The sequence below is a fragment of the Elephas maximus genome, chromosome 4, assembly GCF_024166365.1.
Source record: "Elephas maximus indicus isolate mEleMax1 chromosome 4, mEleMax1 primary haplotype, whole genome shotgun sequence".
NCBI lineage: Eukaryota > Metazoa > Chordata > Mammalia > Proboscidea > Elephantidae > Elephas > Elephas maximus.
In genome coordinates this window covers 139,160,905-139,184,864 of record NC_064822.1, presented here as the reverse complement: position 1 = coordinate 139,184,864, position 23,960 = coordinate 139,160,905, and the positions used below count along the sequence as shown (strand labels likewise).

Genomic DNA, 23,960 nt, shown 5'->3' with positions numbered 1-23,960 from the left:
ACCAATACTGTGAAGGAGAGGTATGGGGCTAGGAGGGTGTATTTACCCAGGGAGATTTGACATGGTTAGGCAAGGGAGGTTTCATCATTTGTTATTTATTGTGAATTGTTATTTGAAAGTGCCAAGAAGGATGTAAGCTTGAATTGTCTAACATGATCTTCATGTTGTGGTGATTTTTGCCTCTTTCTGCTTTGTTTCAGGATTAAATGGTTTCAATGTGCTCTTACCTGGCAGTCAGCCCCCTCATGCTGGGGGGCCACCTTCAGGCCAGCTGCCATCCCTCAGTGTTCCTTGCATGGTCTTACCATCTCCGACCCTGGGCCCTTTTCCAGTTCTCTATTCTACCACAGTGCCGGGGCTGGGTTCTTCTGCTCCTAGCATGCTTCCAAACACAGGACCTATAAATTACAGCTTGCCTGGCCTTGGATCAACAGCTCATCTTCTCATTGGCCCTGCAACCATGGTTAATCCAAAGTCATCAACACTCCCCTCCACAGACCCTCCACTTCAGGGTCAGCCCTCACAGAACCTGAGTCCAGAGGTGTCACAGCCCTGCAGCACCATCCAGCCCGAATCACCCATTTACATGGGACATCTGGCACCAGCAGTGAAGTTACAACAGGTGAGCCCTGAACATTCATTTCAGTTTACCACAAGAAGGCTACACTACCCTGTGATGGGGTATACCTGCGTTCAATGAGTTTTAATTTTAGGACAGAGGCTCTAGGTCGGCCTCTACTTGGCTTCCATTGTAGACCCAGAGTTACCTGCTTATTTTATAAAGCACCCAGGCAAAAGGCAGGACATCCTGTGCTTTAAAGAAAACACATTTTTTTAATTGTCATTCTGCTTCTTAGAATTTGAGGGGAGCTATGATTTTTTTATTTTTTTTTATGGTAATTTTTTTTTTTTTTTTTTTTGTGATTCAGAATCAATTCAATGGCAAGGGTTATATTTTAGGCATGGTTTATGTGGTTTTTTGATGGATGCTGAATACTCAGTACAGTTTCGCTAAGCTTTCATTTTATCTCACCCTAAATTTTTAATCCTACCGCTAAAGTAACAATTGAGAGAAACAAAAGTCTTGAAACTAATTTTTGTATCAGTGATTTCTTAAAATGCAGTGTTTAGAATGGAACAATGAATGTATTAACTCACATAAAACATAAATATATATATATATAATCAGTATAAACTAATTAGTATTGTATTTGCTTCCCTAAACTCCATTTGTAGTTCAGTCAGTAAGTAGCTGTTGAATTCCTGTTATGAATTAGGCATTCAAAGTGATGACTTTCTCTAAAAAAGAAAAAGAGTTATGGGGTAGCCAAAAATATTTTAGACAAGTTATTTGGAGGCTCAAAAATTTGCTAAACATTGAAGTAAACATGTGAGTTTTTAGACAATTACAATAACATTTACTTCTGGATCACCTGTTATATACTAGGCACTGATGTAGGCACTGAGGATATAACGGTGAACAGGAGAGGTCCCTACCCTTTTAGGGCACAGTAAGAGGATCAATATTATCACATAAACAAAAAGCTGTCACAAAAACACTACTTGCTTCGTGTGTTCTAAAATGCTTTATAAATATCATCTCACTTAATTTTCTAACAATGCTGTGAAGTCGGTGCTTTTATCATCCCCATTTTATAGGTGAAGAAACTGAAGAACAGATTGGTTAAGTAATTTGCCCAGGATCACACACCCAGTTATGATGTAGCCCAGACTATGGGTCCAGAAGCCACACTTGTAACTTCTGTGCCAAAGCTATCTTTCTGCACACAAGATAAACACAAAGTCAGTTTCCAGTTGTGATCAGCGTGTGCAGGAGCTAAATGGAATGAGTGTGATAGACAAGTAAAGAGATGGGAATACCTACATGCACGTATCAGGAAGGCAATGGTCAGGAAAGGGCTTCCAGTTCAGGTTGAGAACAATTTGACTTTGCTTCTGTTTTTTCTGATTTTACTCTCTTTTTAGTCACCAGCCCCAGTGACTCCCAAAAGCGTTCGATGCACACATCGTGAAACATTTTTCAAGACACCTGGCAGCCTTGGAGACCCTGTTACTAGGAGAAGAGAACAGAATCAGTTGCGAAACACCAGCTCAGCCCAGAGAAGACTAGAAATTCCCAGCAGTGGGGCTGACTAGCCAGACACTTTGCCAGGTGGGATGGGATCAAAGCACTGTGAGCGTCTGTGCGTTGCAGGTGGTTTTCTAACGCTGAGCGGAAAGCCTCTGCAGACCATCCGGCCGTCAGTGTGCACCTCCTTCCCATTTTCCATCCACTGGTTCTGTTAACTCCTCATCATCATGAATCATCTATTTTCCTGAAAGTAATTGTTATTAATCGTGCGTTTAATACCGGTTTGAGTTCAGACTCTGTGCATGGTGTCACAGTGAAAGCGTGACTGATTTTTGTGGTTTTGGTTCCAGAAGCATCTTATTGCTGTAAGTAGATCTGAACAGGCTACTGGAGCCTTGTGGTTTTTCTAAAGGGGGAGCTGTCTAGCACTTAACAAGGGTAAGCATTCTTGACATGTATTCCACTTGCCCTGAGTACATCTGTGGTGAAAGAAACTTCCTTTCTGCAGTTTTAAAAAGCTACTGCGCCCTTAGGCTTCGTCAGTGAGGCCACCTTCAGTTGTGAGTCCTATGGTGTTATTTATTTTCTTCCTGAAATGGGATTTAGTGCAAAAAAGTTTACAACTACAGCAAAACAGAATTCTTTTCAGGGTATGACGACTTGAATGTTTCTACTTTTTTTTTTTTTTTTCCTGAAATTTGCCCTGCACTTATTCTACATCCTAATAATAATGTGGATAAATGTATATATGTGGCAAAATGTCAAGACCAGAATAACTGTGAAGAAGGACACACTTTGCTATAAATGAACTGTGCTAACCCTATCTGTGGACTTGAGAACTAAGATGACTTCTCAAAAAACCATGTGAGCAATGAGGTTTTATACTCTCTGTGTATAAAAATCCTCTTGTGTTCAGTTCCCTTCACTTCATAACCCTGAGTTTTTTAATTAAAATATTAACTTTAGAGTAATCAGATGTAGATGCCTTCTAACAATTACTGTTTATAGGCTAAATCAGGATGATACAAAGGAATTATATGGAAAATAGGGATCTGGATGGGACCCTTTGGTAGGATTCTAAAGAAGACTAACGGTGTAGAAATTGGTATAGGACAATAGGTAATTCCTTCATTTTTCTTGTTTTCCATGTTTGGAAGGGTCAGAGGGGAAAATGGACACATTATATTCAATATCCAAGAATATTCAAACCAGACTTATATGGTACCTAAAAAAAAAAAAAGTTGTATGGTACTTCTGAAAAATAAGAACAGGGGGTACAGGGGTTCAGTGTCCTAGCACACATACAGTTCTGGAAGCTATTATGCAATATCCCGTGTTAAACCACATTACTTTAGGGTTTCATTAAGTAGCTAAACTAGCTTTTCATATTCCTAGATTTACTGATATTTACCTCACTCTGTCTTTTCAGAGTAAGTGGCTTGCTTTTTCTTTCTTCCTTATTTCCTTCCTTCCTTTTTTAAATTTCTATCCTAGATTTGGAATCTTGGTGTAGTGTTTTATCTTTATTTTTGGACCCAAGAAAATGTTATATAAAAAAATAAAAATATTAATTTAAGAGACTCCGGGAGTCTGAGTAAAGTAGCTTTGTATTAACTGCAGGATATTAGTATTATTACCCCCACAAGAATTTTGAAAACTTAAGGTAGGTAGCCAGATTAAATAAATTTGCTACTTGTGTAAAACCTTTATCAACACTATACTTTTAATGTTTATAGGGTGGTATCTCCCCCTACATGCCCCCCTCTCCCATTTTTCTACAGTCCTCCGGAATGAAACATAAAAATACGGTTTTAACCATCAACAATTACACAGTAAGGATTAGTCTGAACTAATACTGATGAGTTCCTCAGCAAAACAAAGAAAAATAAGGTTTTTTTCAGGTAGATTACACTAGTAAGAAAAAAAAAACAGGCCAATTGCTGTTGAGTTGATTCCAACTCATAGCAACCCTACAGGGCAGAGTAGAACAGCCCCATAGGTTTTCCAAGGAGCGGCTTGTGGATTTGAACCTTTGGTTAGCAGCTGAACGCTTAACCACTGTGCCACCGGGGCTCCACCTATACGAGCATATTAATCTGTCCGGGGTACACGCATTTTAAATACAATATTTCCACAAAACATTTTCACTGAGAGGCCTCCATATTAGATGAAAACTCAAACTGGTTTTCTAACTCACTCCTGGATGCTCTCCACTTCTGTTTTTACTTCTTTGCTATCACTTCTTTTATTCTATTGGTGAAACGTCCACATTTATCTCAGAGAATTCATGGTTCTTGAGGGGTATGAAGTAATCCCGTAAATGAGAATATTATGACATTGTGACCAAATAGCTGTACTTAGCAAGAGGAGACTAAGGAAGAATTTTACTTTTGTATTCAGTACTCGCCTCTTCACGTGGCTTTGTGATATGTAAATAATAATAGCAATAATGATGCAGCTGCCACTGCCAGAGAAGTCATTCTGCTTCTTGCAGAGCAACTGATGGTAGTGACACTGCTGAACTAGATTTGGGTATTTGGGGTAGTGAAGGTGCAACGGCAATCTTGAACCTATCATTGTGTAACTTAGTGAGAGAAAATAATTGTTGATGATACTGCTAAGGAAAAGGCAGCTTTGAGTCGACACTGAGGAAGGTGTGTACCCTACACTGACTGGGGTTTGTGAAACCCTTACATTCTGGTACAAGAGTCGGGGGTATAATTTTATACTTGAATCTACCTACCAAGTTTACATTTCTCAATTCCTTTTTGTAAGGTGCTATTTCTGTATTTAAATAACCTTTTTTAAAAAAATGTAAAGCTGCTTTCTGCTTACCTTATTGCACTGCTAGTTTTATGTAGGTATTAATTTTATTGCTGTTTATTGCTTTTCTTTCGTATTATTTAGCTCTGCTTTCCCCCCCCCCCATGGCTATATTATCTATAGCTATCTTATTACTTTACTACATGTAAATTTTTTTTTTTCATTTAGAAAAATATTAAGCTTTTATAAAATAGCAATAAAATTTTGTTTAATAAGAAATGTTGGTTGTGGTTTTGGTGGGCTTTTTGTGTATACCATTTTCAGCAAAACCATGAACACTTGGAACATAGCCAACCAGTTCCCCATAGAGCCACCAGATCTTTTGCTGAAACCTTCCAGTGGTTCCCAAACACAAAACTGACTGCATCAGGATTAGCTTGGAGCTTGGGTGGGTCGGGGAGGGTGGAGGAATTATACTCTGAGCGTCTGATTTCCACTGAGTCGGACTCTCTGGAACTTCCAGCTGATTCTGATCCTCACCCGATTCAGGAATCACAAGTGAATGCAGACCACCCCCCTGACTTCTGGGGGTCCAGATGGTTAAATGCTCAGTCTAGCAAACGCCCCTTTACTTCAAGGCCAAATTCCATTAACCTTCAAGCAGAATTAATCTGATTTTCCCCAGCTCACTGTATCCTCAGGGAATCATTTATGTTGTGATATCTGCCTCCCTTGCTAAATCGTGAGGTCCTAGAGAAAAGGACAGCTTTGAAAACCCAATACCACGCCTAGTGTTGAGTACTCACTGGAAGATAGCTGCCATCCCATCCGGTCAGCAATGATTCACGATGACCTTATGTACAACAGAACAAAACCACTCAGTACTGCATCATCCTCGTGATCACTGCCATGTCTGAGTCCACTGTTGAAGCTATTGTGCCAGTCCATCTCAGTGAGGGTCTCCCTCACCCTGGCTCACCAAGCATGTCTTTCTCCAGCGACTGAAGCTTTCCTGATAATGTGTCTGAGGCAAAGGAGTCAGACAGTCTTCTGCTGTGATCCATAAGGTTTTCACTGGCTAATTTTCAGAAGTATATTGCCAGGCCTTTCCTCCTGGTCTGGAAGCTCTGCTGAAAACTGTCCACCGTGGGTGAACCTGCTGGTATCTGATACTTGTAGCATAGCTTCCAGTATCATAGCAACATCGTACCACCACAGTATGACAAACTGACAGATGGGTGGTGGGGGTACTCATTAGGGCCCCCAAAAAATGATGAACAGATGAACCATAGGACCCCTCATAGCAGGGCTTGCCCCCTGCCATCATTCAGCAATTCAGCTTGTGCCTCCCTTACTCTGACCCCTTCCTTTCCAAATAGCTTCTTTGACCCATGATCTCTTGACAAGACAGGTATCAAATAACCTAGAATAAACTTGCTTCTACGCAAGCACTTGTTAGGTGCCATCAAGTCGGTTCCAACTCATAGCAACCCTATGTATAAGGGAACGAAACACTGCCCAGTCCTGTGCCATCCTCACAATTGTTGCTATGCTTGAGCCCATTGCTGCAGCCACTGTGCCAATCCATCTCGTCGAGGGTCTTCCTCTTTTTTGCTGACCCCCTACCAAGCATGATGCCCTTCTCCAGGGACTGATCCCTCCTGATAACATGTCCAAAGTATGTGAGATATAGTCTCGCCATCCTTGTTTCTAAGAAGCATTCTGGTTGTACTTCTTCCAAGACAGACTTGTTTGTTCTTTTGGCAGTCCATGGTCTATTCAATATTCTTTGCCAACACCACAATTCATTATCCAGCTTTCGCACGCATAAAAGGCAACTGAATACACCATGGCTCAGGTTAGGCGCACCTTAGTGTTCAAGCTGACATCTTTGCTTTTCAACACTTTAAAGAGGTCTTTTGCAGCTGATTTGCCAATGCAATGCATCTTTTTATTTCTTAACTGCTGCGCTAGGATTGGGGTTTTACTAGCACTCCTTTTAGTGACATATTACATTATAATAGTCCTGCTACATTGCACGCTTTTATAGTTACATCACGCACACCATATCTTGGTTGTCTTTAATGGTGTAAACTGCGTTGAACAAGCAAGACACATGGGGTGGTGGGGTAATCATGAAACCAAGTTTATTTTGTCACCTAGCGTCCCTTTAAGCCTGGTCAGTGGGAGGAGATCACTTGCCTTATGAAAATTAGGTCAAGTGCCCTGGCTTTTCCGGTTTATGTAAATAACAGAAGTCCCATAGCCATTTTAAGTTACAAAAACAGTTTCAACTCAATATACAGAAGCATCTATTTCAAAGCTCTCTTCTGCAACTAGGGCTTGCTATAGCCTAAGCCTAGTCACTTACAATTTGAGAGGAATTTGGGCCCTTTGTCTGTCTCTTCCCCGTCAAGCAATTCTCCTCCCTCAGCATGCTTTTCTAGATTTCTAATCCCAGCGAGGTCAAAGCAGAGGCAGTGAGACAGGTAAAGGGTACAAGAAAGCAACTGTTTAGCAGGCACTACTGTAAGTAGGGAGCCCTGGTGGCACAGTGGTTAAGAGTTTGCTAACCAAAAGGTTGGTAGTTCGAATCCACCAGCCACTCCTTGGAAACCCTATTGGCAGTTCTACTCTGCCCTATAGGGTTGCTCTGAGTCGGAATCAACTCGGTCAGCAACGCGTTTATTGTAAGCAGGCTTCCCAAACAGTAAGACTGACAGATGTTTAAGCCGATTTTCATGGTCAGTTCCTCAGAGGCCTCATCTTGGGAAGATTTGCTTGAACTTCTAGTGATTCATTTTCCACTAGCCACTATTCTCCCTCAGCCTCTGATTTTCCCATAGTTGGTTCCACACAGACTTCTGAGCAGAATTTAACAGTTTCAGGCTGGCCCTCTCCCCCTTAGCCCATAGTTTTGATTCTGGCAGAGACCAAACCGGTTGCTCTAAGTCGGTTCCAACTCATGGCAACCCCACATGTGTCCAGGTAGAACTGCTCCATACAGTTTTCAAGACTGTGACCTTTCAGAAGTAGGTCACCAGGACTGTCTTCAGAGGTGGCTCTAGGCGGACTGGAGCCTCCAACCTTTCAGTTAGTAGCTGAACATATGAGCCCTTTGCACCACCCAGGGACTCTTCTGGGAGATAAGCTCTACTCAAACTCACAGCTGTCTCACCCTCCCTCCACTGCCAAAACTGCTGACCCACCCATCTCTCCCAGCTTCGCCCCAGGCCGGAGTTAGATACTAGAACACACTTATAACTGTAGGAAAAAGTTGAGAGACAAACAACCCAGGCCTCCCTCCACCCTCCACGCCTCGTTTTAGTGGCTCCAGGGTGGCAAAGGTGAGGAATCAAAGCATAACTCAACAAAGAAATTCTCACAAAATCCATTTGTATTTTCATCCCCTCCATGACCTCGTGAGTAAAGGGATTCAACAGTTATGTAACTGGTTTAACAAAACTTCTGTCAGTTCTACAAAGAGGCTGGCACCTCCTTTGGAATGCGTCGTTAACTATAACTTGATGCTGCAGCCAAGCTTACCATTTAGCATCCTGTTAAAATAGTTATAGGAGCCTTGGTGGTGCAGTGCTTAGAGCAATTGACTGCTAACCGAAAGGCCAGTGGTTTGAAACCACCAGCAGCTCCGAGGGAGAAAGATGTGGCAGTCTACTTCCTTAGAGTTTTACAGCCTTGGAAACCCTATGGGGTCACTATGAGTCGGAATTAGCTCTACATCAGTAGGTTTGTCTTTTTAAATAGTTATAAGTACTAATTGTCCAGGATTTGCATTTTCCTAGGCTATTATTATGGCACTTCACATTTCAAAAGTAAATTTTTTCTTTTTTCATTGCTTTTGGATGTATCTGTGAAGCTTCTATGGCTTTGTGTGCTGCCTTCCCCTGTGTTGTGTACTGTCTTACCCTTCACCAAAATTACCACTTATCTACTATCTAGTTAGAATTTTTCCCTCCCCACCCCTTCCTTCCCTTGTAACCACCAAAGATTGTTTCTTTCTGTGTGGAAACATTTTCATATATTTTTATAATACTGGCCTTATACAGTATTTGTCCTTTTGTGATTGACTTTTCACTCAGCGTAACGCCCTCCAGATTCATCCATTTATTTTATTTTTTATTATTTTCTACTGTAGTTTAAATAAAGGTTTACAGAGCAAACTAGCTTCTCACTAAAAAATTAATATTCATATTGTTTTGTGGCATTGGTTGCCAACCCCATGACACGTCAACGCTCTCCCCTTCTCAACCTTAGGTTCTCTAAGGTTTTCCTGTCCCCTTCTGCCTCTCGTCCTTGCCCCTGGGCTGGTGTGTCCATTTAGTTTCATTTTGTTTTATGGGCCTGTCTAACCTTGGCTGAAGGGTGAGCCTCAGGAGTGACTTCATTACTGAGCTGTAAGTGTGTCCAGGGACCATACTCTTGGAGTATTTCCAGTTTGTCTCAGATCAGCAAGTCTGGTCTTTTGGTGTATGTGTGTGTTAGAATTTTGTTCCACGTTTTCTCCCGCCCTGTCCGGGACCCGCTATTGTGATCCCTGCCAGAGCAGTCAGTGGTGGTAGCCGGGCACCATCTAGTTGTGCTGGACTCAGTCTGGGGGAGTCTGTGGTACTTGTAGTCCATTAGTCCTTTGTACTAATCTTTCCCTTTCCTCTTTAGTTTTCTTCATTCTCCCTTGCTCCAGACAGGGTGAGACCAGTAGAGTATCTTAGATGGCCACTCACAAGCTTTTAAGACTCCAGACGCTACTCACCAAAGTAGAACGTAGAACATTTTCTTTATAAACTATGTTATGCCAACTGAGCTAGCTGTTCCCCAAGACCATGGTTGCCACAGTCCTCAGCCCAGTAATTGGGTCCCTCAGGGAGTTTGGATGTGTCTATGGAACTTCCATGACCTTGCCTTGTACAAGTTGTGCTGGCTTCCCTGGTATCGTGAACTGTCTTACCCTTCACCAAAGTTACCACTTATATATTGTGCTTTTTCCTTCCGCACCCCTCCCCTCCCTCATAACCATCAAAGATTGTTTGTGTGTAAATCTTTTCATGAGTTTTTATAATAGTGGTCTCATATAATATTTGTCCTTCAAAAGTAAATTTTGATAGATATTGATTTATCCTTTCTCACTGGAAATGCTTCTGAAATTAAGAAATCATAATTAAAGCAAAAATAGTTTTCATTTTCTCACATCTAAATCCTTTCCTGTAAATAGCCCTCTGGTAGTGAATCAGAATCAACTCAATGGCAACTAACAAGTCTTTAATTGGCTCTTAGATACAAGCATCCAGTCTTTCCCCAAATGTGCCCTGAAGAACTCAACTGTTAATGAATATTAAAAGTCAAATAAAGGTGGGTAACCCTGGTAAAACAAAATGGAGCATTTTTTTTAACTACAAGATTTATCAGACCATTAAATATGCAAAAGGAAATATAGCATATATACAATGGTTTTTAAGCTTGTTAGTTTAACAACTCCCTGACACTTTCTCACTCTTCACTGAAAAGAAGGGCAGAGGTCACATGACTATATACAACTTACATGTGTATTCACAGTGCCTGCCACAAACATGTACCCAATAAAACATTTTGGGGAAGAATATTGAGTGGATGAGTTACCACAAATAATTTTTAAAAGCAATCTTAGAGGGCTTTTTCATTACACAGGTCTAAAACTAAACCAAACGCATTGCCGTTGAGTCAATTCCGACTCAGTGACCCTATAAAAACCGAGGGGAACTGCCCCATAGGGTTTCTGAGGAACAGCTGTTGGATTCCAACTGCTGACCTTTTGGTCAACAGCTAAGCTCTTAACCACTGCACCACCAGGGTTCCACACAGGTCTAGGTACATAATATTTAATTAATAATTGTTGCATAACTTTTTTTCAGTTTAGAAGAATGGCCTTCACAGTACCAAGACTTATAAGTTTAATTATGACAGTACTGCTTGTAAACTTCCAGTGTCATTCCACGCAGCAATGTCCTGAACTCCTTAGCATTTCTAGTCCCTTCAGAGTCTGGTCCCAACTTGCCTTACCAGCTATGCTGGAGATTGTCTATTGACCCTCAGCATCCATTCCGACTTTCTTATAAGTTCTTTCTATCACAGAGACTGGAACAGTGGGAACTACATTTCCCATGCTCTCTTACTACCAAGTTCTAGATGGTTTGGTGTTTTAGATGTGATTCTGCCAGTAAGACGTACTTGTGTAGGATTTGGTAGATAAAAAGGAAGCTGAGGCTGTTCTTTCTCTTACAGTAGTAGCAACTCGTGCACAGTCTGCAGCAGATTGAGACTGTGCAGCAGCCATATGTTATTCCACTGTCTAGTTAGGACAAAGAGCCAACGTGATATTGGCAGGGGTTCCATGCTGCTCTCCTAAGGAGGAAGGAGTAAACAGCATCTTCCTGAATTCTATCTAGGTAGAAGCTATGGTGACATGACCTAAACATTTCACAACAGATCCCTGACTTCCACTTTCCCTCCCTTCCAATTCTGTAAGCACTTAATTCCCTGTATTAAATCCCTTCCTGCTAGAAATACCTAGAATGTTTCCTAATGTCTACACAGAACCCAGCAGTCCTATCTCCAACCACCTCACCCTCCTCCTCTCCTCCACACATCCCATCAGTCACTCCACTCTCAGTGCTCACAGCCTTCATATTCATTTACATGTATATACCTTTGCACCAGCCATGCCCTCTGCTTAAAATGTCCTCCCCCACCTCATTTCTCTTTCTCTACCAGGTAATCGCATATGCGTCTTCCAAAACCCAGCTCAAATGTTCCTTCCTTAGGAAGAATGCGTTGTTTTCCCACCACACTGTGAGCTCTTCCAAGGCAGGAACTGTTTTTTCTCATCGAGGGCCTAATACTATGCTCAAATGATTTTGTGAACAAATGGTCAGCCAAGCTGAAAAATACAGAACAGTACATCCTCAATTATCAGGGTATGAAAATAGTTAGTACAATAAATGGCAGCTTCTCACCTAAATCAAGTATCTCATGTGTAGTCCTATGCCATCAAAGTCAAGCTAGTCATTTATTCACTCAACAAACAACTACTGTTTCTAAGTGTCATAGATTGAATTGTATCCCCCCAAAATATGTGTCAACTTGGCTAGGCCATGATTCCTAGTATTGTGTAGCTGTCCTCTATTTTGTAATTTTAATTTTCCTATGTGTTATAAATCCTAATCTCTGCCTGTGGTTAATGAGGCAAGATTAGATCATGTTACAGAGGATTAGGGTGGGATATAACACCTTTAATTAGGTTGCATCCCTGATCCAATATAAATGGAGTTTCCCTGGGGTGTGGTCTGCACCACCTTTTATCTTACAAGAGATACAAGGGAAGTGAGCAGAGAGAAGGGACCTCATACCACCAAGAAAGCAGTGCCGGGAACAGAGCGCATCCTTTAGACCTGGTGATCCTGTGCAGAGAAACTCCTAGTGCAGGTAAATATTGATGACAAGGACCTTCCTCCAGAGCCAACACAGAAAGCCTTGCCCTGGAGCTGACACCCTGAATTTGGACTTCTAGCCTACCAGACTGTGAGAAAATAAATTTCTCTTTGTTAAAGCCATCTACTTGTGGTATTTCTGTTATAGCAGCACTAGATAACTAATACACTAGGCAAACCAGAGTAGTTGTAGTGCAGGGGGCATCCTGTCTTCTTTTTCTCTCTGAATAATGATAGAGAATTATAGAAATTTAGTGTCCAAAGGAGCCTTGGAAACTATCTTATTTACTCACATATTTTACAGAGGAAGAAACAGAAACAAGGAGGCTAAACTACTTGCCCTGGGTGACACAGCTACTTAAGGACAAAATTGTTAACACAAGATCCTCAGTATCCCAGGCCAGTGCACTTGCTGCTATGCAATGCCAGTTATCAAGGTAAAACAAATTGTTCTAGCATAATGTTGAAGGATTAATCCATACAGACCTATCCAATTTTCTGGTTGTATGAACTTCATAGATCAAAAATTTGTATGTGCAGAAAGTTGTAATTTTATCATTTAAGCAGTCCTCTCTACCCACAGTAAACCAAAAAAAAAAAAAAAAAAACTCGCTGTTGAGTCAATTCCAACTCATTGCAACCCTATAGGGCAGAGCAGAGCTGCCCTGTAGGGTTTCCAAGGCTATAAACCTCGGAACTGCTGAATTTTTCTCCTGTGGAGCAACCGGTGGGTTTGAACCACCAGCCTTTGAGTTAACACCAGAATTCTCAACCACTGTGCCACCAGGACTCTTTCTTTGTACAGTAATACAGGTTATTCCCTTTAGACCTATTCCTTAATCAAATATAGTACACAGGTTGCATAGTGGAGGGGTTAAAACCTGAACAAAATTAGGGTTCTGTTAGGATGTAAAAAGCAGGAAATATTAGGATGCAATTTTACTACAGCCCTATGCTCTTCTCCCTGCAGTAACATGGCATCAATACCTGGGGAAGGGCAAACTGGTTCTCAATCCTTATCTGTTCAAATTGTCATCAGCTGAGATGAACAGTTCCCTTCTGGTCTTTTGTCCCTATCATCCCTTTTGGCACCCACTGCGACTTCACTGGAGACCACATCCCTGCCTTGGAATCCTCTACGGGGCCTTCTTCATCCAACCACAAGGCCTCTCCTGGTCTGTGGCTCTCAGACCCATGTTTATGATACCACTCCCAGTGGAAAACTTTCTACTGTTTTTTTTTTTTTTTTCCCAAATATCTCGGGGCCTGGGAAAGTCTTGTGAGGCTGTCTCTGGATCTCTGCCAACAAGATTGTTTTGGTGAGATTGGACCACAGTCTCATTTTCTGCTGACTTTGCCCCTTCAGAGCTGCCATTTATAAAGCTTCAACATGGTGCACAAAAGCAATTAGCATTTTCAACCCTACCAGACCCGCAATCATTTTGAGGGCATAAATCTTAGAGAAATTGTTCTCTAAGAAATTCTTTCCTCATGCACTAAGAGATACTTATAGGAGTGTTTATTGTGCCATTGTTCGTAACGGCAAAAATCTATACAACATTAAGTTCCAGAAACATGGATAATTTGTACATAATGTACTATACTGAATGGTATAATGAACTAACTAGATCTACTTGTATAAACAAATATATCTAAAATTATGTAACGGGAAAAGAAACTTGTGAAAAATATGCATATTATGTAAATTTTTGAAACACTCATGTTGTTGTTTTTAGGTGCCATGCAGTCAGTTCTGACACGTAGTGACCCTATGTACAACGGAATGAAACACTGCCCAGTCCTGTGCCATCCTCAAAATCCTTGCTGTGTTTGAGCCCACTGTTGTAGCCATTGTGTCAATCCATCTTGTTAAGAGTCTTCTTCTTCTTCACTGACCCTCTACTTTACCAAGCACGATGTCCTTTTCCAGGGACTGGTCCCTCCTGATAACATGTTCAAAGTACACAAAATGAAGTCTTGTCATCCTCACTTCTAAGGAGCATTCTGGTTGTACTTCCTCCAAGGCGGGTTTATTGGCTCTTTTGACAGTCCTTGGTATATTCAGTATTCTTCACCCACACCATAATTCAGAGGCCTTAATTCTTCAGTCTTCCTCGTTCATTGTCTAGCTTTTGCACACATATGAAGTAACTGAAAATACCATGGCTTGGGTCAGGTGCACCTTAGTCCTCGAGGTGACCCGTTTGGTTTTTCACACTCTAAAGCGGTCTTTTGCTGCAGATTTGCCCAATACAATAAGTCGTTTGATTTCTTGACTGCTGCTTCCATGGGCATTGAGGATCCAAGTAAAATGAAATGCTTGACAACTTCAACATTATGTAAGATTATGTAAATTTTAAAAATATTTATGTAGTAAATATATAAAAGAATAGATAGGAAGAATACAGAGTAACATCAGAATAGGGTTATTTCCAGAAAGGCAAGGGCTTCAAAAAGGAATGGAATGGAATGGAATGGGCTAGAGAAGTTTCAACTACATCTATAATGTTTTATTTCATTTTTTAACAAAGGGATCTGAAGTCAACATGGCAAATGTTAATAATTGTTAATTCTGGAAGATAAGTACTCGTGTCTTTTTTATGTTAATCTATGTACTTTCCTGTATGTTGGAAATATTTTGTAATTTTTAAATTAAAATAACTACTTCTACTATAATAATTTTAGAAAGTGATAACCATCTGTTTACTCTAAGTCAATGGTTCCTAGATTTGGGGTTTTCGTGAGTGGCGCAGGTTGGAACATTGGTCACAATACTTGCTGCCTCTCCCTGAAAGAAATTTGTATTTCCTCACCTTGTTGAACTCAGTAAGGCCAAGAAATTGCTTGTCCGAAGAAATGGAACAGAAGTGATGCATGTCCCTCCAGAGCAGACTTTTGGGGGATTGCTCATGGTTTTCTACGTCTGTCTCTTTTCTTCTGCCAAGAAACCAGTCATGTCCCAGATAGAGGCTGTTTTGTCATTCTCTTGGGTGAGAAGCAGAGCCATAACCAACGTGCAGCGAACATGTAGCTTCAGCACAAGAAATAAAACTTGTTTCAAGTCACTTAGATATGGGGGTTATTTGCCACTCAGCATAATTTAGGCTATTAGACTAGTAAAACTTAAAGAACGTAATGAAAGAGCACAACAGAGAATAGCCGATATGTAATTTTAGAAAATTGGGGCTTTCAAAATCACTACTGACACCCCCTGGCACCATCATCCTTTTTAAATGTAGAAGACATTTGAGCAAAATCTGAAACTAAGAACAGTGCTGATACTGGCCCCTGTCCCAGCCTAGCAAAAATGAATATCCATCAGGAATACATGAAATAAAAGCCCCATTCACCTCATTAAGAGGTAGATTTTCAAATAAAGCATTATTTTCTAATGTTTAATAATTGTTGCAAAACATTTATAATGTATTTGTGTTATCTGATTGATAGTGTATTAGTACAGATAATTAAAGCCTTAGAGTCACAAATACAACTTTTAATTGAAATTTCAATTTATACATTTATTTTTCTTACAAAGAAATATGAAAGATTGTTCAATAAAAGACCCTTAGGGAATGAATATACACACACACATGAAATTAAGGTGTAAGTTTGTTACGGAAGTGGAATACAGATACAAGTTCAGTGGGAAAAAGGAACGATGTGAAAAAGTCTCATTTAGATATCAAACCCCTATGGTATTTAGAGTCCATCAGATACATTTAGAGGAGTAATATAACAGTTTTATTTAAAAATGTCAATATGCACAAGCCAAAAGAACTTACATTCCTTACAACCTCCTAAACTTGGGATTAAAATTTTTACATACAAAGTTTAAAAATGTACCAGAAGGTACAAAGTTTTTCAAAATTATTCTGAGGGGCACATGAGCAAAATGTCTGAAGGCCTCAGAAATCTAGGTTCTGACACCCATCTTTCACCCTTCGGCAGCCAGTAGGCTCCCCCATTGTCCACACGGTGGCGGTATTGTCCGTGTAACGTGACTGATGTCCAAAGCAAGACTTCTAAACCATCCTTGTATTTTATTTGCAATCAACATGTCAAATGAACAGTATACACTTCCTTTGCATAGGACACGTAAATGTCCACTGTGACTTAGCACTGTAGAATTTTAAAATATTTAAATTTTCTAAGCATGTAACAAATAAGCTTTAGCTAATAAATACCAGAGCTATATAAATCTCTTTTCACCCACCTGGGAATACTTAGACATTAAATTCATTTTTCACACTCCTCCTTGCTTTTTTCTTCCCCTCTGCTTACACAGTCTCTGCTCACCCCCCAGCTTCAGTTGCTAAGCAACTGCAAGAGCTTTGTTGTTCTTGAACACTAACCACTAATTGTCCTCATTTTCTCTGATAAAAAAACATGACTGCAGCCCAAATTACCTTCCTTTCCTGAAAAACAGAGCAGGATGCTATGACGTATGCTAATAGTGAGGTAAATCATATACCAGTAAATAAATGCAGGGAAGGAAAACCCAGAATACCTGAGCAGCTCTGAACATAGTACCCAAAGGCTTATTAAAAAAAATCATGATTTTATCAAACACCTGTTATATGCCAGGCACTGTGCTTGGTGCTAAACAGTTGTCTCTTATAATCTTAAAAATATTATTTCTTTTAACATTATCTCTTTAAAACTCAACCCAATTTTTTAAGAGCTTTTATTTGATTGTTTATTGTATCTAGTCATGTCTTTAAGTGCAGAAAATTGTAGCCCCAAAGCGTAAGTGATTTGCCCAAAGTAAAGAAGCTGAGCTAAGCCACTTAATATAAGAAAACAAAGCCAACTGGATACCGATCAAATACAGTACAATCCCCATTATTGTTTGTGTTTTTTTTCCTGTGATAAGTTACATGGAACTTTCAATACACATCTTCACTAGATTCAGCAGCAAACATCAAAATTGCTGAAGTTGTGTTTTCTGTCTCGTTTCTAAGTTGCATGTATTTTTAACGTATGTTTTTAAAAATCTGTGCGGTGGAAAGTAAAAAAAGGCCATAAAACAAGAATCAAATATACCATTCTTTACATACAAAAGTAATTATTCTACCAGACATTACTATATGGACTTAGGATTTTCTTTCCCCTCAGAACATAATTTTGCTCCTGAGGACATGTATTTTGTCTTATTCCTTTGTTTCTCCTCCAATACTAAGTATATTACTAGGTATATGACAACATGTAATATATATTGCAATTTTAAAAGTACTTTTTGCAGGATGTTAGTGCCTGGATTTCTTTGACCAAAAGGCTATATATACTTTTATAGCAACACTAGAAGCACTCACTCGTCTATGCCAAGATACTTGAAAGAAGCTACCTGGCCAACCAATGGGAAAAGATCCATGTATTTGTGCCCCCTCCAAGGAAAGGTGATCCAACAGAATGTGGATATTATTGAACAATAAAGGGCAAGTGGGAACAGAAAACTCGCATAACCATTTACCAGTCATTCTCAGGTACATCCGTATTTTAATTTTTATTTTAATTTTCCAGATTAGAAGGCTGAGGCCCATATGTTAAATGATTTGCCTAAGTCATATAGCCATTAAATGGTAGAATCTAGATTCTGTCAACCCTAACACCATTATGCATATTGTCTCCTGCTCATATTGGTTTTAGAGACTTATAGGAATTGCCATCGTAGCTCATTAATTTTAAAAAGGTGTCCTTTGTCTAACATGTACAAGTATGATGAGACTGTCTATACTAAAACCCTGGTGGGGTCATTTCTATGCATGAATGGAATGCTTCTGGTCTCTGTATGAACAGAGCTGGACTGACCCTAGTTTGAATCCTTCTATACCACATGCATAAACTGCGAATGTCAGGTACTCACTTTGGGCCTTAGTTTCTCTACTGTGAAAATGAAAATAAATAGAATTTACCTGATGGGAACGATGAGGATGATTAATGTTGGTTATTATTCAAGCTATATTAAACTCCTGTAACAAACGGATGCCCAAATGTATAATGGCTTAAATACTATAAACATTTTCTCACTCATACTGCAGTTCAAGACAGGCGTGCCTCATTGGCAACACACCCCTCATCTAGGGTAACAGCCTGATAGCAGTTCTACCATCTTCAACACACGGCTTCCAAGGTCACCCTAGGCATTGTCTCCATCCTGATAAGCTGGAAACAGTAATGAGTGGCATGATTGGGAGGTCTTTGTAAGTCAGACTTGGAGGCAGACCCTTCGCTTCCACTAGAAGTGAAGCCACAAGAAGCTAGGAGATGTAGCCTGGCTGAGTGCCCAGGAAGATGATGACCTAGAATTTGAAGAACACTTAAAAATCTCTGCCATGGATCATATTTCTATAATCATATCTTACCATGTACATAGGAAGGGTTCAAAAGTATCAGTTCCCTCCCTTCCTCCCTCCTTGTTTTTTTCCTTATATTTTTCTTTCTCTTTCTATCATCCATTCCTCTATATAGATGTTGTTGTTGTTGTTGTTGTTGTTAGGTGCCATCGAGTCAGTTCTGACTCATAGGAACTCTATGCACAACAGAAGGAAATGTTGCCCGGTCCTGAGCTATCCTTACTATCATTGTTATGCTTGAGCCCATTGTTGCAGCCACTGTGTCAATCCACCTCATTGAGGGTCTTCCTCTTTTCTGCTGACCCTGTACTCTGCCAAGCATGATGTCCTTCTCCAGGGACTGATCCCTCCTGACAACATGTCCAAAGTATGTAAGACACAATCTTGCCATCCTTGCTTCTAAGGAGCTCTGTATAGATAATATACCTCATATAAGATAAACCACTGATCACAATAAGATAGCTCTTCAATTGATGTTAGAATTGTAAAAAGATGATTTTTAGAACAAATACCTTGTTGTCAAACAGTAATTTAACTTTACTCAGTAAATACTAGCTCTCTTAATCATGGTTATGATTTGCTTTTTTCTAAGTCATGACTGACTGCAGGGTACTAGATTTATTAAACTACAACATATGAAATATTCAGAACATTAGTGGATTCTCCATTTTTCACTTTGTAAGTATTTTAGAATGTTATATTTTCAGAATTCGAAGGGCCTCTCAAGATCAATTTGTCAAATTCCCATAGTTTAGAGTTGAGAAAAGTAGAGGTGAGGTGATTTGCCCGGGGTCACACAGTTAATGGGAAAGCCGTGCCTCTTGACTTCAAAATGATGAGGAAAAATATATCTAAAGCCCTTATTAGTGCTCATGAAATGCTTATAGTTATTGAAGTGGTGGATACAAAGTGCTTTGCGGGCCCCAGGAGCTTAGCAGCATGTGGAAGTCATCCCGCTTTCCTCAGAAGACTGAGGAAAATATTATTGTTTCTAAAATGACAGTATTATTTATGAACGATATCATCTTTAGTTGAAGTTGTTCATCAAATTAGCTAACCAATTTCAGGGCAAGAAAAAGGAGTTAGAGTTATGTTTTGATGGAAGAATAAAGACAGAATTAAGGGAGGTCTAAGCCAGGAATTTGGGAAGACAAGCTTTAGTGGAGCAGAAGATATTTGCATGAGGGCAGGAGGTGGCTGGAAATAAACAGCAAAAAGGCTTTGAACATTGAAAAGGGAGGATTTTCTAAAATTTTTCTTATTAGACACATGAGAGTTTATACAGCAAAAAAAAAAAAAAACTAAGGCACAGGGACAGATCTTATCACTCCATTTTAAAGATGAACAAACTGATGTTTAGAGAGGCAAAACATATTACCGAAGCAAATCACAGAGCTGGGACTTGAACATGGGTCTTTGGACTCCAAATCTACCAGACTTTCCAGTAACATATGCTATGGTAAAGACAGCAGTAAGTTACCAAAAACAAACTCCATCCAGTTCATGATTTCACTGTTATAGATAGGCCTTGATAGTAAATACGGTCCTAATTCTCCACTTAACCTCTTTTATCCACACTTATTGCAAGGAGTGATTTTGCAGTGTTTTCTATTAGCAGGTGAAGTCCATTTCCCTACCCCTTCAATCTGGCTTGCTTTGGCAGACAGATTGCAACAGAAGTGATAACGAATTTGTTTCAGGCCAGGCCACAGATACCTAATGCTCTTCAGCTTTCTCTCCTTTGGACTCTTGATTCCACTATGAAAAAAGCCTGGGCTGGCTAGCTGGAAGAGGAGAGAGCACTTGGAGTCAAGTGGAGTCATCCCAACAGAGACCTTCCTAAACCAGCTAGCTCCCAACCAATGGAGCAGCTGACAGAAAACACATGAAGGAGCTCAGCCAAGATCCTTTATATCTGGCTCAGATTAGCAGACCGGCCCAGGTGACCCATAGACTAGTGAGAAATAATAAATGGTTGTTTTTGTTTTAAGCCATTACACTTCAGGGTTGTTTGTTACTCTGCAATTGCTAACTTATACACAAGAAGTCTTGCATTTAGAGCTAAATTAAAGGTCAGGCACCCACCATGAGCATTCACCAAAAGATGTAGCGATATACTGGAAATATATGCCAACAACTTTTAGTTTCTACAGCTTCTTTATGTAGCTGTCAAAGTATAAGTTTTTGTAGATTACTCCTGCTTCTGCTAAAGTAGAGAATATCCTTAAGTGAAAAAATAACAACTCATCTCAGGTACAAACATATTCCCATTAAATAAATGTTGGACAAATATCTAAAAAATATTAACCTATGGTTTTGGTTCAACCCTGCCTGTTTTGTATGTAGATCATGGCACCAAAATGTTCTCACAGCAGTGTAACAATTGTCCTAATTTCCTAGGAAAACACCAAAAGTGAATGATAAGAGAACTTTTTTAGTCAGAGATTAAATTTAAAAAACTCATTAGGGGTTTGAGAGGTAACATCAGGTCAAAACTAATGGCTGAAAAAGATGTCTCATTCCTCCCAATCTTTAAGTCTCTTTCCCTTCCTGTACAACTCATCCTGTATAACAACAGCCTGGTTTTGAAAATGTCAGCTCCAGACACCAACTCATCTTCAGATTTTGCTGAGTTTGGTGTTTGGAGGGTCAAGTTTCAAAGTCATTTATGAGCTATGTGGAAGTGGAAATTCCATATGGTTTTTGACTTGTAAAAAGTAAAATAATATTTTTTTAAAAACCTTTCTTCTCCACTCAAACTTGTTTTCTTAAAGAATAACCTTGTCTATGATTACTCTCTAAAGGGAACTATTTTAAAAGCTCTCCTTTGGAAATTAAAAAAAGAAAAGTTACTCAAGTTCAAAGTTTTGATCTATGTCAGCAAGTATTTCCACATACTGTTTGTCAGCAGGCTGTTGGTGCTATACGATTTCTTGAAGGCATGCCTGCCTTTCTTCATATTTAGGCTGGATGAAAAGAAGAGAATGACATTGACAGTCACATGTTAGATCTAGTTAATATTGAAGATATTTAAATAGAACGTAAGAGACTCTGCTCTTTTGGCCAATAATTCCTCCATTTAACTTATGAAAAGCAGTTGGGAGCATGGGTTTGGATTCCAGTCTCAGTGCTGCCATTTACGAGCTATGTAACCCCAGTTACCTGATAGTGATAATATTTATGTTTTCAGGAAAGTGTGTCAGACACATAATAATAAATAGCTGATGTTTATCGTGCTGTCCACCATACTCTGCATTTCATGTGCATTACATGGAGGACTTCATTTAAACCTCAGATAAGGAACTGGGGCTCAGAGAGATTTCATACGTAAGCTCCAAAAGCTTGAAAAGGGCACAGTTCATTTTTGAGCTCAAATGTGTCTGATTTGAAACTCCCTCCAAACTCTTCCTCTCCCATTCTGCAAGCTCGATACAGATAAAGAGAAGGCTCTGTGGATGGATGACCCACAAGGGAAAAGGAACTTGGACTGCTGACTCACTGCAAGGAGAAGAGTCACTTGCTAACCTCGCTCTCAGTGTCCACAGAGGAAGAAATAAACTTCTATTGTGTTTGAGTGACTACAATTTGGGGTCTACTTGTTAAAGCGTTTGGACTACTCCCAACAAATACAGTTGACAAGTACAGAATTAAAAATCAAATACACTAGTTGGATAATAATAAAAGCTGGTAGAATCAATCTGTGATGGCCTAGCATGACCTTTTCCACCAGGCAAACATACGTAAGAGGCAATAGAGCAGGGGTGTGAGACCATGGTCTTCCATCAAGTTCCAACTCTAACTAGCTGTGAGACAGCAGATAAATCATTTAACCTCTCTGAACCTCGATGAACCCAAGAGTAAAATGGGGATGAAAATAACCACCTGAAGTTATTTCACAATTAAATGATATTACTATACAAAGTGCTCAGCAAAATTCACAGAATCTATAGAATTAATGTTACTAGTATAACATTCAGATGGGTGGGAGTGTTCCTATCAGCTCAGGCTCTCCATTTCTCTGACTTACTTCCCCATCCTCCTCTTCTCAGAGTAGATCTTTAGATACAACTGCAGTGTGAATTAGGGTACCACTTTCATTCATATCCCATCTGGATTTGGTAAGATTTCTAGTCCTTGCACTTCTTCCTCTTGACTTGTGAAACTTTATTTTTTATTTAAAAGTATTCATCATGGTTACTTGTGTTATTTTACTAATTTAACTCTAAGAGAGTAATATTATTTCCTTTTTTCCAAGTTTAAATGGTGTTGTTGTTGTTAGATGCCATCAAGTCAGTTCTGACTCATAGTGACCCTATGTGCAAAAGAGCGAAACACTACCCCGTCCTGTGCCATCCTCACAATCGTTGTTATGCTTGAGCCCATTATTGCAGCCACTGTGTCAAACCATATCATTGAGGGCATTCCTCTTTTTCTCTGCTCCTCCACTTTACCAAGCATGATGTCCTTCTTCAGGGACTGATCTCTCATGACAACATGTCCAAAGTATGTGAGACTCTCACCATTCTTGCTTCTAAGAAGCATTCTGGTTGTACTTCTTCCAAGACAGATTTGTTCATTCTTTTGGCAATCCACAGTATATTCAATATTCTTCACCTACACCACTAATTAAAGGCATCAATTCCTCTTCAGTCTTCTTTATTCATCATCCAGCTTTCACATACATAGGGGGCGACTGAAAACACCATGGCTTGGGTAAGGTGAACCTTAGTTTTCCGGGTAATATCTTTACTTTTGAACACTTTAAAGAGGTCTTTTGCAGCAGATTTGCCCAATGCAATGCATTTTTTGATTTCTTGACTGCTGCTTCCATGGGTGTTGATTGTGGAACCAAGTAAAATGAAATCCTTGACAACTTCAATCATTTCCCTGTTTATCATGATGTTGCTTATTGGTCCAGTTGTGAGGATATTTGTTTTCTTTATGTTGAGGTATAACTCATACTGAAGACTGTGGTCTTTGATCTTAATCAGTAAGTACTTCAAGTCCTCTTCCCTTTCAGCAAACAAGATTGTGTCATCTGCATAATGAAGGTTGTTAATGAGTTGTCCTCCAATCCTGATGCCCCGTTCTTCTTCATAAAATCCACCTTCTTGGATTATTTGCTCAGCAAAGAGATTGAATAGGTATGGTCAAAGGATACAGTCCTGACACACATCTTTCCTCACTTTAAACCATACAGTATCCCCTTGTTCTATCTGAACAACTGCTTCTTGATCTATGTAGAGGTTCCCCCTGAGCACAATTAAGTGT

General features: G+C 39.8%; 2 protein-coding genes across 5 annotated transcripts in view; one reads left to right on the top strand and one right to left on the bottom strand.

Annotated features, from left to right (window-relative positions):
• The window catches only part of E2F7 (E2F transcription factor 7), a 40,251-nt gene extending 37,937 nt beyond the window's left edge, over positions 1 to 2,314 (top strand). Inside the window, exons 12-13 of the mRNA XM_049883949.1 lie at positions 201 to 622; positions 1,987 to 2,314. Coding sequence (XP_049739906.1) covers positions 201 to 622; positions 1,987 to 2,157 — 593 coding nt within the window. The 3' untranslated portion in view covers positions 2,158 to 2,314. The remainder of the gene's footprint in view (positions 1 to 200; positions 623 to 1,986) is intronic.
• ZDHHC17 (zinc finger DHHC-type palmitoyltransferase 17) overlaps positions 1 to 23,960 on the bottom strand; it is a 303,371-nt gene that overhangs the window by 6,470 nt on the left and 272,941 nt on the right. For 3 of the 4 annotated variants that reach the window (XR_007517284.1, XR_007517286.1, XR_007517287.1), the window contains one exon: positions 1,886 to 2,074. The gene's annotated coding sequence lies outside the window, so the exon portion shown is untranslated. Of the gene's footprint in view, positions 1 to 1,300; positions 2,075 to 23,960 lie in introns of those variants that run through there. The other variant, XR_007517285.1, reaches the window with a different exon arrangement.